This window comes from Nuphar pumila, chromosome 12, assembly GCF_984573655.1.
Source record: "Nuphar pumila chromosome 12, dmNupPumi1.hap1.1, whole genome shotgun sequence".
NCBI lineage: Eukaryota > Viridiplantae > Streptophyta > Magnoliopsida > Nymphaeales > Nymphaeaceae > Nuphar > Nuphar pumila.
Genome location: NC_143260.1, coordinates 28458719 through 28477537, shown reverse-complemented (window position 1 = coordinate 28477537; position 18819 = coordinate 28458719). Strand labels below are relative to the sequence as shown.

Below are 18819 nucleotides of genomic sequence, written 5' to 3'. Positions count from 1 at the left end.
TATGGCTACGTAATTTTGTCGCAAGGCTGCAGATTTTGGATAACGTTGAAAGACCACTAAAGTTATTTTGTGACAATAATTCATCAGTGTTATATTCCAATAACAATAGGAGCTCATCGAAGTCTAATCATATTGACATTAAGTTCCTTGTTGTTAAAGAAAAAGTACAAAATTGTCAAATATCGATAGAACATATTGGCACAAACTCCATGATTGTAGATCCGCTTACTAAAGGTTTGTCACCCAAGGTCTTTCATAAGTATACTGCTCGCATGGGTGTTTTATCATTCTATGATATGCTGGTTTAATGAGAGTTTGTATTTGAATGTTCTATGATATAATAAAGTTTATTTTGCCACTTTGGTATAAAGATAAAGTTTTAATTTCATTTTGTACTCATTATGTTGTGATCTCACTAAAGTTTTCAGGAATGACCAGTTGGAAATAGGCATGTTTGATCACATTGCATGTAATTTTCATGCTTCACATCCATACTTGATCCATGCCATTTGGTTGTGTCGATATACATGATTATTGATGGGTCTAATTATACTATTCGCAATGAAGACCACTTTGGTTCTATGTTGACATGATCAATGGACCAAATTGGTAGAGATATTAATTGATAAAGCAATATTTTTGAGCTCATAAGGTTACAATGTGTGATTATAAGGTTACGTATATAGCCCAAGTGGGAGATTATTAGAAAATCGTGTGGGCGTACATACATTGAACTACACATCGTAAAATTATCTTAGGTTCAAGCCTGATTTATGTGATCTAATTCGGTTGGATCCTATGATATCTTGTATGATATTGTACATTATATGAAGAGATTTGCCTTGTTTATAATTCTGTAATGAGCTGAATTGGAGATAGACTCATAAATACATTAGGTTATGATCCTCAAACCTTATATAATGACCCTCTCTTCAGACTCCTCATAATAAAAAAGCGAATTCAGTATTTCTCTCATTAGGTTTAGATAAAGAAAAATGGTCACATATAGAGGTTCTGGAAGATCATACTCGTCAACGATCTATCAGAGCGCTTATGAATTCAGGTACGCTTGCGCATTAAGTTATATTTTAGTTTCAATTCGACGATGTAATGAGAACATGTATTCAATCATCTTTTAGTTTTTGATGAATTTTTAAATCCAACACCTAACCCCAACTTTCTATGTTGAAAAAACACATGCATGATATAGTATTTAAAAAGTGAGGAGTGATTAAAAATAATTTGACAAGGGATTTACCATTTAGCTAATAATCTTACAATTTTCTTTCATATGCAGACAATCAAGGACTGCTTAAGAGAAGTTGAAGACTTAGGCATATTTTATTGGCGGCACATTTTTTTCAATATATATATATATATGTTTTCATTGGAGCCTTCAGTAGAAGGCACATGCACGTGTCACGTTTCATTGGAGACCTTCAGCAGGTGAAATATAAGTCGTTATATATATATATATATATATATATATATATATATATATATATATATATATATATATATATATATATATATATATATATTTATTTATTTATTTATTTGAGGCCTAAGCCTCCAGCTGACGCTGCAGACAATCCAACAATGGAAAATATTGGGTGCCATTGAAAAGGACGAAGCAAGATTCAATTTTCTAATTATAAATGCTGGTAGTTTGGAGTTTCGTAGCTTAAATTGAAGTGACCTTTAATGAGAAAATGCCCATTCATCCGAAAAAGGGCATCTTTTCTACCGTTTTTGTGAGAAAGGAATAAATGAAAAAAAATTTAAACATGGTCCATGTGAATCCCAACGCACGCCTTGAATGTTATTTGTACGTAATCACAAGCTGACTTTGGTTGGCCAAGCAAGGTTTGGTGTTGAATGACTTTTGGCATGCTTTCCAGTCAATTGAATTCCCTTGGCCGCCCCAATAATTCCCAGTCAACTGAATTCCCTTGGCCGCCCCCAATAATTCATCGCGTTGAAAGTTAAAACATCCAGATGACTTAATGAGAGCCTGAGATCCTAAATTTGGATCTGAGTCACCAGTTTTATGTACCTGGATCTGGACCCCAGTTGCCTATTTTGACTCTTAATCCAATTTAATTATCCACGTTGCTAGATGGGTCCGAATAGGCATAACCCAGCTTGAACTTGTTCCGGAATTCAGTGTTGAGTTACTTGGCCTTTGAACAAGCTTTGAACTAGGGCTGGACAACAAGCCAGACTGGGCTGATCCAGCTCATCAACGGGCTGATCCAGCCCATCAACCGGCTGGGCCAGGTTTAAGCCCGGCATGGGTCGGGCTTAATTAGCCTAAAGCGGTTTCACACACACACACACACACACACACACACACACATATATATATATATATATATATATATATACCAGGTTTTTTTTCACTAAAGACTTTTTCACGGATGCCATGAACTACCTTAGAAGGGTACGAAGAGGTAAAGTTAAAAGTATCATCTCTTCCGTCCAGACGATTAAGACGACCATGATCCTATTATAAAGCTTGTTCACTAGAATGCCTTGTTCTCCAATCCAAATGGAACAATTGGGATTGAGCAGGTTCATTTACAAAAGTTGGAGAATCCAACCTGCTGCTGCCCCTTCTCATATTTTTTTGCTTTTCCATCTCCATCCAAGTGATGTGTATGGTAATCTTTTGATTCATCCTATAGGCTCTGCGCATGCCCCCAATGGATATGACACCTTCTTGTTGAGTAGTGTCTACCACCACACTTGATTTATATATATCCAAGCTTCAAATGAAAAATCTAACCTTTGGATCATGATTAACATGTTTTATTTATGATTTTATGTGTTAAAGTTGACTGAAATATGATATTTTATACCATTTTTAAACCACCCTTATTTTCATGAATTGTGAGCCATTAATGTTCATTGTCTAAAAATGAGATCTTATAACATGATAAAACTTTCTAATATAATAAATAAACCATGTTAAATACTTTCATATGGTTAGATCTATATGACTGAATCCATACAAACAAGAGTGTACCACCATATGATATCACGGTACATAACCACCTTATATATATATATATATATATATATATATATATATATATATATATATATATATATATATATATATATATATATAAAATTGGGCTAGTTAGGCCAGACAGAGTCAGGCTGCAGCCTAGCTCTTGAAGAGCTTGCCAAAATCTTGGCTAAGCCTAAGCCCAGTTCAGATTGAGTCCTAGTTCAAAATCAAGCTATCTGGGCCGTCCAGCCCTATTATTGCCCATGTGTAAAGGTCATGTGTACTCAAGTCATGGATCGGGGCTGCAAAGGGAATGAATTCTGCAGGATAAGGGTCCGAGCCCAGCTGCATACGTGGTCAGATCCAGATGAAGAAATATCCCTAATCCAGATGTGGCCTTTTGAATATGCCAGATCCTATGATGAGGCTGATCTAGATCTTACTGGGTCTATGCAATACCCAATTTGATATAAGCGGATCCATAGTATTGTTATCTCATATCAACATGAATCCAATCAGGGTAGTGCAATGTACGTCGTAGATTCTGTACTTGAGGTTGGGGATGAGACCATTGGGTCCCGAAATGTGATCCGTTGTCTAGGCTAATCAAGTCAAGATTGGAACATGATCCAATCTTTAAATGGGCCTAGTCCAAGTTACCACGTTCAAATGCACTGTGTGGGTCAATCTTAGGGTGTTAGATTTTGAGCGAGAGAGAGAGAGAGTTTCTAGAAGGGCTATAAGCATTCAAAAGATGCGCGTCATTCCCGGCACCCAAATACCCGGAAGAAAAGAGCCGTTGCCTTCCGGGAAACCTCCCCCCAACACACACACCCCTCTCTCTCTCTCTCCACCAATATAAGAAGGGGAGGACAGCCTTCTTCTCCTTGGGTACCAAGATTTCATCATATCTAAGTTGATCTTTGGATCTCTCTCTCTCTCCACCAATATAAGAAGGGGAGGACAGCCCTCTTCACTTTGGGTGCCATGATTTCATCATATCTAAGTTGATCTTTGGATCTGTGTGTGTGTTCCAAGTCATTCTTCATATAGAGATTTAGTTTGTTGGTGTTGGTGTTGGAGATTGGAGCTCCTAGTGGTCTAGAGCAATGGAGACAGGGAGTGATATTTATAGAGTTGGGAGTCTTAGAGCAATGGGGTCATCTACTGTGTGGAGGAACAGTGGTAGTGGTGCTTTCTCCAGGTCTTCAAGAGAAGAGGATGACGAGGAAGCGCTCAGGTGGGCAGCCCTCGAGAAGCTGCCCACCTATGACCGGATCAGGAAGGGGATTCTCAGTGAACATCAAGGTGGCGGGCTCACAGAAGTGGATATCCTCAAGATTGGGCTTCAGGAGAGGCAGAATTTGCTGAGCAGGCTCGTCAGAGTTGCAGAAGAAGACAACGAGAAGTTCCTTGTCAAGCTCAAAGACCGAATCGATCGGTAATTTGTGAGATTATTTCAAGATGGATGTTTTCATATCAAATTAGTCCTTCATGTCCTGGATTTTAATGAGTGTTTTTGCTTCTTAATGCTGTGGGGTTTCAGAGTTGGAATTGATATGCCGAAGATCGAAGTTAGGTTCGAGAATTTGAATGTTGATGCAGAAGTTTATGTTGGTAGCAGAGGACTGCCCACTTTGGTGAATTCTGTTGTCAATGTGCTAGAGGTAATTATAAATTTGCACCAATCTATAATAGATGAGAAGGGACAAAATCGACTTAATGACTTACGAATTTTCTGAATTTTGCATGGAAAGAGTTCCTTAAACTTCCTCCATATTCTTCCAAAGAAGAAGAAACTGTTGTCCATTCTTCATAATGTCAGTGGAATCATAAGACCTGAAAGGTAACGAATAAACCAATCTACTTTTTCCCTAAAGGTGTTTGGTGTCAGAATTATTCACTTGCTAGCTTATAATTTGCAGGATGACGCTGGTTTTAGGCCCACCAAGTTCTGGGAAGACCACTTTGTTGTTAGCTCTGGCAGGAAAGCTCGATTCAAGTTTGAAGGTACTGACGCAACCATCCAGTTCTTCATTTCATAGCAATAGATGGTAAAACTTGTTTCAGAACTGATGGTTGTCCATTTTTTTTGAAACATTAGATGTCCGGAAGATTAACATATAATGGACATGGTTTTGAAGAGTTTGTTCCTCAGAGAACCTCTGCATATATTAGCCAGCATGATCTCCATATCGGAGAAATGACCGTCCGGGAAACATTAGCTTTCTCTGCTAGATGCCAAGGAGTTGGTTCCCGTCATGGTATGCAAAGTTTAAGTTAATGATTTAATACATAAAGCTTTATGCATTTCTTTTGTGTTAATTTTATTTCCTTTGAGGCAGATATGTTGGAAGAGTTGTCTAGAAGGGAAAAGGAGGCCAATATTAAGCCAGATCCTGATCTTGATATCTTCATGAAGGTAGGATGCATATCCAATGTACTTCCCTCCATGTCTATTTACATTCATGTTACTTTTCCATTCTTCGTTCCTTTTTCATATTGGTCCCATCTAAATCATGTTTAAATTTCTCATTCCCTAAGCTTTTTTTGGCTTCTTTGCTCTTCTATATTTGTTTCACAGGATTGATGCTTGCTTCACAGAAGCACCATGCATCATTCTATATATCAGCTCAAATTTAATCACCAAAAACCTAAAAACATTCATGTGCAACTTGATAAACGTAGATAATACAAAAAACTGGAATCTGTAATAAGGCTTAGATTTTCACGGATTCAACTTTCAACCTGTTGTAGGCTTCATCACTGGAAGGACAGAAGGCCAATGTAGTGACAGACTATCTACTAAAGGTAGGTGTCAATAATGACTTTCCTTGTTATCTGCCAGATGAACTATATTCCCCGATTTTCTGTAACATCGTTTATAATACCAGATACTAGGTCTAGATGTGTGTTCTGACACCATGGTTGGAAACGAAATATTCAGAGGAATTTCTGGAGGACAAAAGAAGCGTGTAACAACAGGTAGAAAGAATAAGCCTAATTTAAGATACATTGGAGGTGTATGATTATCTAAGTAATTTCCTTTTCAAGCAAGCAACGTCAGTTACGATGGTAGCTCATTCATGATCTTTTTCAGGAGAGATGATGGTTGGACCATCGAGAGCCCTATTCATGGATGAGATTTCAACTGGTTTAGATAGCTCCACTACTTACAGAATTGTGAATTCCATCAGACAATATGTTCATATTCTTGGTGGTACAGCTGCTATTTCCTTGCTGCAGCCAGCACCAGAGACCTATGAGCTGTTCGATGACATCATTCTTCTATCTGATGGGCACATCATATACCACGGTCCTCGTGAGCATATACTTGAGTTCTTTGAATCTGTGGGCTTCAAGTGTCCTGAGAGGAAAGGTGTTGCAGATTTTCTACAAGAAGTAAGCTCTACCAAGATTCCATGATTGACAGTCTATTCCATTTCCTGTAATTGAAAAATATAAATATATCTCATTTTATTGAATATATGCATGTGTATATATGTATGAAACATTCTGATGAGGTAATCTACCATCAATTTACTAGGTAACATCCCGTAATGATCAGAGGCAGTACTGGATGCACAATGAGGAAACTTACAGATTTATACCTGTAAAAAAATTTGCGGAGGCATTTCATTCATTTTACATTGGACAGAGACTAGATGCTGAACTTCGTGTACCATTTGACAAGAGCAAGAGCCATCTTGCTGCATTAACAACTTCCAAGTATGGTGTTAGCAAGAAGGAGCTGTTAAAAGCATGCTTCTCAAGGGAAGTATTGCTAATGAAGAGGAATTCTTTTGTCTATATTTTCAAAATGTCGCAGGTGAGCAGTGATAGATGTCTGCTTCCAATTCTGAAGAATATTTTAACAATCTTCCATGAGTTGCTCAATCATTTTATATATTTTAATTTTGATACAGCTTACAGTCGTCGGCTTTATTACAATGACACTCTTTCTACGTACTGAGATGCACCGGAACACAGTGAATGATGGAGTAATTTATCTGGGTGCTCTATTTTTTGCTCTAGTCGCACTTATGTTCAATGGCTTTGCTGAGCTTTCTATGACAATTGCAAGACTGCCTGTTTTTTATAAGCAAAGAGACTTGCGTTTCTATCCAGCATGGGCGTATTCACTCCCTGCATGGATTGCTAACATTCCCGTATCAATTGCTGAGGCTGCTGTGTGGGTGTTTTTGACTTATTATGTGGTGGGTTTTGATCCAAATGCTGGCAGGTGATGCATCAATTTAATTTTGAAGATTATTTATGTCTCTGACTAAATCATGGCCTCTTTCACATTTTTTGCATAAACTAGAAAATATTGTATGAATAAGAAATGATAAATACCCAAACAAACTAATCTATTGCTTCCCTTAGTTGGAATCTAATGCAATTCAAATACAAAATGTTCTAATATGAGCACCCTCCCATGCTGTAACTACAGGATGTTCAGGCAATTTCTCCTGCTTCTAGCAATTAACCAAATGGCATCTGGTCTTTTCCGTTTAATTGCTTCCTTGGGCCGTGACCTGATTATTTCAAATACATTTGGATCCTTCGCAATGCTTGTGATTATCGTTCTTGGTGGTTTCATACTCTCCAAGGGTAAGGCTACCATATGGTTGTTCTCTTTCTTTCCTTTTCTTGTAGATACATCCTTCTTTATTAAGATGTAAGCATTTTCCTAAATTTTATAGTTATTTAGTGAATCTTCTTCATATGCAACAGATGATATTAAGAGATGGTGGATCTGGGGCTACTGGATTTCACCACTTATGTATGGGCAGACTGCCATTTCTGTGAATGAATTCCTTGGGAATAGTTGGCGACGAGTAAGTCTTTGATCCTATCCTGAAGCATATCATGGCTGCATTGAGAATTGCATTTCATCTTCAATCGATTTGATTTGTAGGTTCTACCAAATTCAAATGTGTCACTGGGTGTATCAGTCTTGAAAGCACGTGGAATGTTTCATCGAGGATACTGGTATTGGATTGGAGTTGGTGCACTGTTTGGATACACTTTACTCTTCAATGGACTGTTTACCATCGCTCTTGCTTATCTCAAACGTAAGTTCCAGTTTTAATTTCTGTAATGGGATTCATGGCCTTAATGTTACTTATCAGGCTGGCCCCACCATGGCTGTGTGCATGCAGCTTTTGGAAAATCACAAGGAGTTATATCTGAAGAAGCATTAAAGGAGAAACAAGCTAATTTGACTGGAGAAAATGTAAATTTGGAACTATCCTCAAGAGTAAGGAACATCCCTGAAGGTAATCCGACTCTGATCAATCCCAGGTTTTTATTCTTAATTGGCAACAAATCACTGTGCTTTCTATGAATAGTTGATAAAATATGAAACTGTCTTCTCCAGATCAACCAGAATATATTACTGAATCTGTTCATAGCCAAAAGAAAGGAATGGTCCTTCCATTTACACCTCTATCCATCACCTTTGATGACATCAGATACTCAGTAAACATGCCACAGGTAAAGCTAAATTTTCTGAAAACACTATGTGATCTGGATGCATTCTTTTCTTTTTTCAATTTTTAATATCAGAATTGTCTTTTATGTGAAATCTGTAGGAAATGAAAGCTCAAGGTGTTATGGAGGACAAGTTGGAGCTCTTAAAGGGTGTAAGTGGGTGTTTCAGACCTGGAGTATTAACAGCCTTGATGGGTGTAAGTGGAGCTGGCAAGACTACATTAATGGATGTGTTAGCAGGAAGAAAAACTGGTGGATATATCACAGGAAGCATCAAAATATCAGGTTATCAAAAGAAACAGGAAACATTTGCTCGTATTTCTGGCTACTGTGAGCAGAATGACATCCATTCTCCCCATGTTACTGTATATGAATCCCTTGTTTACTCGGCGTGGCTTCGTTTACCTCCTGAAGTTGACTCTGCTACAAGAAAGGTTAGAAGTTAGAACTGGCAATTGTCAAGTGTATCATGAATGATCTTCATTTCTTGTAGTATCCATCTGGAAAATGTGCTTCTTATCTTACTACTAGGATCAATGTGTGCAGCTATTCGTTGAGGAGGTTATGGAACTCGTGGAACTAACATCATTGAGGGGATCCATTGTGGGGTTACCTGGTGTAAATGGACTCTCAACCGAGCAACGCAAACGATTGACAATTGCAGTGGAGCTTGTTGCTAATCCCTCCATAATATTCATGGATGAACCAACCTCTGGACTTGATGCCAGAGCTGCAGCAATTGTGATGAGAACAATAAGAAACACAGTTGATACAGGAAGAACTGTGGTGTGCACAATTCATCAACCCAGTATCGACATATTTGAAGCATTTGATGAGGTAAGACACAGTGGGATGTCTCTGTAGATGCATAACTTTTATCAATGGACAATGCATGCCTTGTTAACAATGAAATGAAATCATTATGTTAAGAAATTAGCCAAACTGCGCACATGCAAGTAGCTGCATATTAGTTGTGAGTTCTTGAAGACTGACCCTCTTCCCTACTTGAATTAACTTCTCTTATGAATTTCAGCTATTCCTAATGAAGAGAGGTGGAGAGGAAATATATGTAGGTCCATTGGGCCAGCATTCATGTCACCTAATTGAATACTTTGAGGTGAGGCATACTAATTTAGTGCTCAAAATTTGTTTCTTCTTCTTTGTGCCAAATATAAATTAAGTTGTGGTTTTTTCTAGGCAATTGATGGAGTTAGCAAGATAAAAGAAAGGTACAATCCAGCAACATGGATGCTGGAAGTGACAACAGAAGCACAAGAACACATTCTTTGTGCAGACTTTGCTGAGATATACAGAAACTCCAATCTGTATCAGTGAGTATACTCTTATATGCTTCGTATTATGTCTGTCTATGACATGGATTTAGTTTGTTGTGAATCACAAGTCACATTGGAAGTAACATGAGGTGTTATGTTCATGATTTAAGCATATGTCTTGTACAAAACATCCATACAATTTCATATTCTTATTTCTGTAGGAGAAATAGAGCAGTGATAAATGAACTGAGTTCACCTCCACCTGGTTCTAAAGATCTCTACTTCCCAACAAAGTACTCGCAGTCCTTCATCACTCAGTGTTTAGCATGCCTATGGAAGCAGCACTGGTCTTACTGGCGTAACCCCCCATACACAGCTATACGGCTCTTCTTCACAACCATCATAGCCTTGATGTTTGGGGCTATATTTTGGAACCTTGGCATGAAAAGGTATTACGAATTTGCTTCAATGTATTTCATGTAATAAAGTTTTCTAACTAGAGTATATATATCTGATTTTTATATTCTTCACAGGAGTAAGCAGCAGGATCTGTTCAACGCAATGGGCTCTATGTATACTGCCATTCTATTCATTGGTATAAACAATGGATCATCTGTTCAACCAGTTGTAGCCATTGAAAGAACTGTCTTCTATAGGGAGAGGGCTGCTGGAATGTATTCAGCATTGCCATATGCTTTTGCACAGGTAAACTCCTGTCTTTTAATTCATAAGACTCCCTATATTAGTCATATTTACTAACAATAAGTACATATTATCTCTGCATTTCCACAGCTAATAAACATTGTAATGTATTTTCAGGCTGCTATTGAAATACCATATATTTTCGTTCAAACTCTGGTCTATGGGGTTATAGTATATGCAATGATAGGATTTGAATGGACTGCTGCCAAGTTTTTCTGGTACCTATTCTTCATGTTCTTCACACTCCTGTATTTCACCTACTATGGGATGATGACAGTTGCAATGACTCCCAATCATCACATCGCATCCATTGTGTCTTCTGCATTTTATGCAATTTGGAACCTCTTTTCTGGTTTCCTCATCCCACGTCCGGTACGTGATCATCTGCACTTCTCTTTATTCTGTAAGATATTTTTCAGAATGGTTTTGTTAAATTACCTGTTCTATGCTTTTCAGTTAATGCCAGTGTGGTGGAGATGGTACTATTGGGCATGCCCTATTGCCTGGACCTTGTATGGGCTAGTCGCTTCACAGTTTGGTGATGTAAAGAATAATCTAGAAATGCTCACCTCCACAACAACCACCATAACAGTGGAGGACTTCATAAGATCTTACTTTGGTTTCCGTCACGACTTCTTGGGTGTGGTGTCAGTAGTGGTTGTGGGATTCTCCTTGCTGTTTGCATTTGTCTTTGCCTTCTCAGTTAAGGTTTTCAACTTCGAGAGAAGATAACAGCCCTCGGAATATTTAACCAACTTGAAATAATTGTAAGATGGATTGATTCAGCAATGGAAGAATATGTGGTGAGCTGAAGGAGATTGTATCTAGTTATATCAGCAATTGTAGGAGTAAATTCTATCCCTTTTTTGTTGACATTGATTTGTATAGTGACTTCCTACTTGATCGCAGTTTAGCGATTGCATGATGCTTGTTGTAGAGCCCTTGAGCTATTTTTTATTTGGATTTGTAGTACTGTCTGTTGGTTTGATAATGAGAATGATATTTGAATGTTGTAATCAATGTAATGTATAGGCCATTCAGAATTTCAGATTGTCATATGGACAATGCTGCTGAGTCACAAAGGGTGTTTGCCACTCATGACCCAATATACATCATCTATTCCAGAACAATATACTTTGAGACTAGAATTAACTCTATAAGATCACTATGACCAACCATTTGGAGGGTAGCTTAACTGCACATGAATTTGAGCTTTTAAAACTAACTTGTAATGTGCTCATGCATTGCACAAAGATTATATATATATATATATATATATATATATATATATATATATATATATATATATATATATATATATATATAGAGAGAGAGAGAGAGAGAGAGAGAGGATTGTACATTGATTCCACAGAAGAAACATGGACATAATGTTATATATGTATGTGATATTCTAACCTTCACGTGGTACAATATGTATATGTTAAACGTGCAATTTCAACCTGCAAAAAAGATTAAGATTTAATCACACTGCTATGAAAAACAACATTGACTGAAGAAAAGTGCTGAGCTTGTACCTGCTCGCATCTGCTTAGTATGGGTGTTGAGATGGAGGGAAAAATGAATTTGAGCTCCTCCACCTCGGTCAAATATCAGTGTTGTTTCCTAAGTTCCGAAGCTCTTGAATGTTGTAGTGTTGGCTGTTACTGTATTCATTATTCAACATAACCCTGCAGTTCTACCTAGCAGTTTGGGCAAACATCAATATGTAGCTCAGTGTAGGTAGTTGTCAGTGTAAATGGCTCATAAGGCACGCTGCAAAGGCATGTGTAGTAGTTGTCGACAATACACAACTTCTATACATGCATAGGCGAGGTGTACACAACAGTAAATGCACATATCTGGGAACCTGCCATAGAAGCTTTTGTGCTGTAGCCGTGTGCTCGCTGTAAGCATGTGTGCGGAGCAGAGTTGGAATGTGCTGTCGCAGGGCTGCATCCAATACCCTTAATCTGTCTATGTGACATAGTTCTTATTAGTGAGCATTCTCCACCAAGTCATCCCAGCGATAATCATGCAAGAGACGATAATGAAAAATCCAACGATAAGGTTAATCCCCAACATGGAAATCAGAGTAGCAAGGATGGTAACAGCGGGTGTCATGGAGCTAATATCAAGGAGAATGTGAAAGGTAATCCAAATAGCCATTGTAATGATAAAGATGACAAGAGAGCCGATGATAAAGATGATGGCTCTATAAAATGTAAAAGGGGAAGCCCAAAAACTTAATAAAGAATATATTTTATGCTCCACCTTACTGTGGATGTAGGCTCATACAGCCAAACCACGTAAACCTACCTGTTCCTTTTTGCACATGGTATCAGAGCCATTACCAGCTTGAGTATCTGGTTTCTTCTATCTTTTTCTTTCATGGCTTCCCAATCCAATGTTACAACCAAATATTCTTAACCAGTGACTCTTAATGTCGCTAATTTCGTATCAATTAAACTTTCCTACACCAATTATCTCTTGTGGAAAACCCATCTTCTTAGGCTTATCGAGTCACAAGACCTCCAAGGATTCATTGATGGGTCTACTCCAGCTCCTGCTAAACATATTGCTGGTACCAATGAGAAGCAAGTCCCCAATCCTGATTTTGCTGCTTGGAAAAGATGGGACAGGCTATTGCGGGGATGGCTAACAGGTACCTTATTCGAAGAAGTTCTTGGCTTCGTAGTAGGGATAGAGACTGCACAACAGGTATGGTCCACCTTAGAAGAAAATTTCGCTCTTGACTCTCAAGAAAGAGAATGTTTTTTTATTCAAAAAATGCAGACCCATCGTAAAGGATCGCAAAGTATGGCTGAATATTTGGCTTCTTTTAAAAATATATGCGATGAACTTGTTGCCATTGGCAAGCCACAAACCGATGAGCACAAGGTTTTTTCTCTCTTCATTGGACTCAGTAATGAATATAAGTCCTTTGTCACGGCTATGCTCAACCCGCCCATTCCTTCTTACAACCGCCTGGTTACGCTCCTGCAAGGGCATAAAACCCGCAAATCCCTTACTTTGTGCATACTTTAGTGTTTGAAGGCAAGATTGAGAGATTTCAAAGTCTCTCTGTTACCAGTTGATAAGCCCTCACACGGATATTCCAAAATCTCACCAATGTGACCCTCACAAGAGTGCAACTCGTCGGTTATCCAAGTAGGTGTCTTGTGAACCAAATTGTCTCAACAATTCTTCCTTTGTACCTCACTCTTCAAGTTCTTCAAAATCCACAATTCTCCAGTCTACACACTCATATAAGATGTTAACAACTCGATTTAGCTGAATTCATCTCATTACGACATGAAAATCAAGGAAATACAAATCATTGAACACTTGGAAAACTACAATGTGTTGAGTCTACACAGCTCAACTTACATTCTAAACCAAAGTTTACACAGCCACACAGTACAGATTACATGGACTCTAGAGCTGAAAATTGGTAGACTCTTTGATATACAATGAAAACACACACCAAAATTCAGACAAAATACACAAGCTTGTATTTCACATAATCCCAGTGATATATCACTAAAACACACAGGAATTTGGCCAGAATTGTGCTCAGATCTCAATTAGAACGAATGAATGAGCTAGAGAATGGAATGCTCCATTCGATCTAGACTCAATTTCATGGGAACTACCTAAGTTATCTCTCAGATCTAACAGTAAATGAGTAGATCTAACAACTCACATCAGAAATGAACGAAAATTGAGCTGGAATTGAGGCGATCTACCTTGATCATGATAGAATTGGTGAAATCGGCCGAGAGGTCGATCCACCCGAACTGTGCTTGATCTACACGATCAGCCTTTGAATTCAAGCAAATCAATCTCCAACATCACTCCCTATGCAGCTAGAGAGTATCTGAACCATCCTGCACTCAAATTCACGCTGGAGATGGACAGTCCCTCGCCAAACTGATCATCGAAAGGGGAAACAAGTACAGCTGATGGTGAGCTCTACTCGATCTTGATGAAAGATGAGTGAGCTATAGGGAGTCCCTACACCAACCTAGATATGAAATTCATATCTCGTTGAGGAAAAGAGAGAGTAAAGTTAGAGAGAAACTTGATTCTTTAATTCAAATTTGCTTTTGGTGCCAAGATGGGTTATTTATAGACCTATTGTGGATCTAGAATGTATCCGGGTCCTATGAATGCAAATCCTAACCCAATTATCTCTATTACACCCTTATTACTTAATGCATATGAAATAAAGGGAAATGCATTCAAATTGAAATAAAATGCACGAGTCAAAAGTCAAGCACTTGTGCTAAGCCAAGGGGCTTAAGGCTATGCCCAGCCAAGTGAACCCTTGGGCCCACCATAGGCGTCTTGCATAGGTGGAGTCTATCAATAAACCATGCTTCTGTTAGCTTGTCCACAAGCTTTATGTTGTCCATGTCAAGGGGTAGAAGTGCCTCAAACTGATTTGGGTTGGAGTATATCATACTTAAAAGTTCACCTTTGTTTCCATCTTTTTTGCACCCTAGAAATGCACCAGGTGCCTCAAACTGATTGGGTGTTCCCCTTATGTCATAGCCATGCAAACTCCCTATAACTTTCTCACTTAGGCCAGTTTCTGATTCCTAGGCCTCAGAGGCGGAGGGGGGGGGGGGGGGGGGGTCCTGCCTCCCGGAACAGTTAAAAAAATTTTTTTTTAAAGCCCAATCCTATTCCAGCCCTGATTCCATATGAAATAGATTTTTATCCAGTTTTTTAGCCCAGCCCTGACTGCAGCAAATATTTTGATTTGTCCATATGAAATAGATTTTTATTAATAATTGTAGCCATTTTTTATTTTATCTCAAAAAAAAAAATCGGGGGCGCTGCTCCCGAACCCCCGACTATCACACCAATTTTTTTTTTTTTGCTACACTCCTGTTTGCCACCCCCCCCCCCCCCCCCCCCCTCACATGAATCCTAGCTACGCCCTTGCTAGGCCTCCTTATGATTAGTTCCATGTAAACTTATTGGAGAGGCTGTGTTCAAAGTGTGAATGTCTTGTCTTTCCCAAACCATGGGTGTCATGTCCTTAAGGCACATGGGCAATTACACTAGCGTCCTGCGGTGTCAACGTTTTTCTGGTGATATGTCATAGTACAAACCTTGTTCTTGTGCGCAGAGTGGTTGCGCTACTTTGGAACTCCATCACAGAGATTCTACCTGAGCATTAACAGCAATGAATTGTAGACAGATTGGACGCAATTGCATCATTTTCTGCCATTGCATAGGTGTAGCATGTATTCTGCAAAAACTGTTCCATTTATTTTTGGCTGACTTTGTGCAAGTATGTCTCCAAAGCCGCTTGTGCATTTTGTCTGAATTTTGGTGTGTGTTTTTAGTGTATATCAAAGAGTGTATATATACCAATTTCAGCTCCATAGTCCCTATTATTATGTATTTTGTGGTTGTATAAACTTTGGTTCAAAATACAGGAACTGTGTAGAGTGAACACGTAGTTTCCTAAGTGTTGGATTATTTGTATTTTCTTGACTTTTGTGTTGTAATGAGCTAAATGCAGCTCAATCAAGTTGTAAACATCGTATATGAATGTGTGTGTGTCGGGGGAGGGGGGGATTATGGATTTTGTACAGCCCAGTCCTGCCTCCCGAAACAGTTAAATTTTTTTTTTTTTTAAAGCCCAATGCCCTGATTCCATATGAAATAGATTTGTATCCATTTTTTTAGCCCAGCCCTGACTGCAGCAAATATTTTGATTTGTCCATATGAAATAGATTTTTATTAATAATTGTAGCCATTTTTTATTTTATCTCAAAAAAAAAAATTTGGGGGGCGCTGCCCCCAAACCCCCAACTATCACACCAAATTTTTTTTTTTTGCTACACTCCTGTTTGCCCCCCCCCCTCACATGAATCCTAGCTACGCCCTTGCCTGTGAGGCAATTTGGTTTGTAAGACACCTACTTGGATAGCCGGTGAGTTGCACACTCTTGTTAGGGTCACATTGGGATGATTTTGGAAGATCCTAGTGAGGGTCTATCAACTATTGATAGACTCTGCCTATGCAAGACAGCCTATGGTGCACCCAGGGGTGTGCTCTACTAGTCATAGCCTTGAGCCCCTTGGCTTGGCATACGTGCTTGACTTTTGATTTGTGTATTTTATTTCAATTTGAATGTATTTCACTTCATTTCATATGTATTTGATAATAAGGGTGTAATGGGAACAGTTGGGTTAGGATTTGCATTCATAAGACTCAGATCCACTTAGATCCATATATGGGTCTATAAAAACCAAAAGTTTGTACCAAAACCATTATGAATGAATTGAAGAATTAAGTCTTTTCTCTAGCTCTACTCTCTTTTCCACAAGTGGATCTAGTGGATTCGGGTCAATTGTATGCATGCTCCTAGCCCGAGATCCCACTTACACCCTTATTAGACTATATGCTCATGAAATGGAACTCAAATGCAATGAAATGAAATGCTAACAACCAGAAATTTCATGAAAAGTATTGAAATCAAGCTTAGGGTCTCAAGGCTAGCTAGGGCCGAGTTTGGAGCTTTCATGCTCGTATATAACCCAATTCGGAAGAGGGTACCCATATAGTGATTCAAACAGGGTCATGTCAATGGCTTTATGGAGGATGGTATTGTGTGCATACTCAGCCCATGACAGAAATTTGGCCTATGTGTGCAGTTTCTATGAGGCATAATATCGTAAATATGTTTCAAGTGTCTGGTTGACCACCTTCATTTGGCCGTCTTTTTAAGGGGTTGTTGGAGGTACTGTAGGCCATCAATGTGCCATTAATTAGGAAGTACTCCCTCCAAAATTTGTTGTCATGCAATTTGCTCACAATATCATGGAAGCCTTCAACAACCGATTTAATCGTATAGCTAGCCAAGAGTGCAAAAAAGTGTACATGACTTCATGAGACGATCCACCACCACATAAATCACGTCTTTGTCGTGGGAATGTTTTAATGACTATATAAAGTCCATGAAAATATCTTGTCATGCCCCCCCTTGGGTATAGGCAAAGGTGTTAGGAGCCTTCCTTGTATCACATTTGTTCTCTTGGCATTTTTTGCATGCACGTATTCTCTTATCATGTGCTTCACACCCCCCCCCACCAATAAAAATATTTTTTCATCCTTTGTGAAGTCTTGGTATGTCTAGCACTTGGCGTGTCAAGGAATTGGTTAAGGAGTTCTCCCACAAACTCACTATTGTCGATCCACAAGCGGCCCCGGTAGTAGAGCACTTCCCCCTTGAGTTTGTAATGGGTGTGGCTACTAGGGTCTTCCTAAGGTTTTGCTACAATCCTCTGAGTTTCCTCATCGTCTTTTTGAGAAGCGACGGAAGAAAACACATGCAATTGCCCTTGGCCAACTACCTCATTTCCCCCATGTTCAGGTGCATTTCTTGAAATCTCTTTAAGGACATCTTTTGTCCCCTTAGGGATGTTTGTTCCAGGGAATTGGGCCCTTGAATGAATGTAATTTGAGAAAATTCTGAAGCTCATAATCATCGATTTGAAATCCCAAGTCACTTCCACAATTTGTGAAGCCATGGGATGCTGACTACAATATCAACCCCCTTCTTCTTCACTCCGCTTGAGAAGTGCATTTTGGCACACTTTCACACATTGAAATGTCCTTCCATCACCCACGATAACCTCAAACAAAGGGTGCTCTTTGATTGCCAAGTGAGCAAGATCACTAAGTATGAAGTTGTAAGTTGAACCGGTGTCAACCAAGACTCCAACTTTGTTGCCGAGTAAAAACCCATTCAATGCGCATAGATCAGAGCCATTTATTGCCAGAAAGAACATGATATATCACATCTGATGTGGTCACAATCTTCTCACACTTGAATCAAGGGACTCATGATCCTCCCCACTATATTCTTCTTGATTATCCACAACCATGAAAATTAACTTTTTGCGCTTATGATTGAGAAACCATTTCTCATCACAATGGAAGAATATCACTTTGGACCTTTTCTCGTCATGTTGAGACTTTGTAATAGTCACCACTTTGGGCTTGGTGTCGCAGGACCTCCCAACTGAACCACTCTTGCCATGAAAATTACTCCTCGGTAATTGGGGGAAAGGTATTAATGAGAATTAGTGAGAAAGGGGTTAGGTGAATGTGAAAAGGTTTACATTAAATATGGCATGTGAAGGGATCACATAGATGAATGCCATGGATGTAACCCTCTCACTATGAATTGAAGCATGGCTGCTTAACGAGTGCAACCAAGGGTATCATCATTTTTCATTGGGTTCGGGGTCTTGCTCACCATCGACTTGAAGACTTCTAGGCTGACGAGAACACAAAGCACCCACACAT

At 38.9% G+C, this 18819-nt stretch overlaps 1 protein-coding gene across 1 annotated transcript; it reads left to right on the top strand.

Annotated features, from left to right (window-relative positions):
* The first annotated feature begins 3905 nt into the window (after positions 1-3905).
* LOC149820437 (pleiotropic drug resistance protein 1-like) lies at positions 3906-11504 on the top strand. Its single transcript, XM_089983120.1, has 24 exons — positions 3906-4457; positions 4563-4683; positions 4774-4862; positions 4942-5026; positions 5121-5280; positions 5362-5438; positions 5774-5827; positions 5911-6001; positions 6117-6418; positions 6564-6845; positions 6943-7259; positions 7470-7630; positions 7754-7857; positions 7938-8094; positions 8182-8298; positions 8400-8515; positions 8614-8946; positions 9059-9349; positions 9546-9629; positions 9710-9843; positions 10008-10235; positions 10320-10491; positions 10606-10860; positions 10945-11504. Exons 1-24 carry the CDS (start codon positions 4126-4128, stop codon positions 11218-11220), a joined length of 4338 nt encoding a protein of 1445 aa, XP_089839246.1. The 5' UTR covers positions 3906-4125; the 3' UTR covers positions 11221-11504.
* The last annotated feature ends 7315 nt before the right edge of the window (positions 11505-18819 follow it).

Coding starts and splice junctions, on each gene's coding strand:
- LOC149820437 (XM_089983120.1), top strand. CDS start 4,126: ATGGAGACAGGGAGTGATATTTATAGAGTTGGGAGTCTTAGAGCAATG. Junction 4,684..4,773: donor CTGTTGTCAATGTGCTAGAG/GTAATTATAAAT, acceptor TTGCATGGAAAG/AGTTCCTTAAACTTCCTCCA. Junction 8,516..8,613: donor ACTCAGTAAACATGCCACAG/GTAAAGCTAAAT, acceptor TGAAATCTGTAG/GAAATGAAAGCTCAAGGTGT.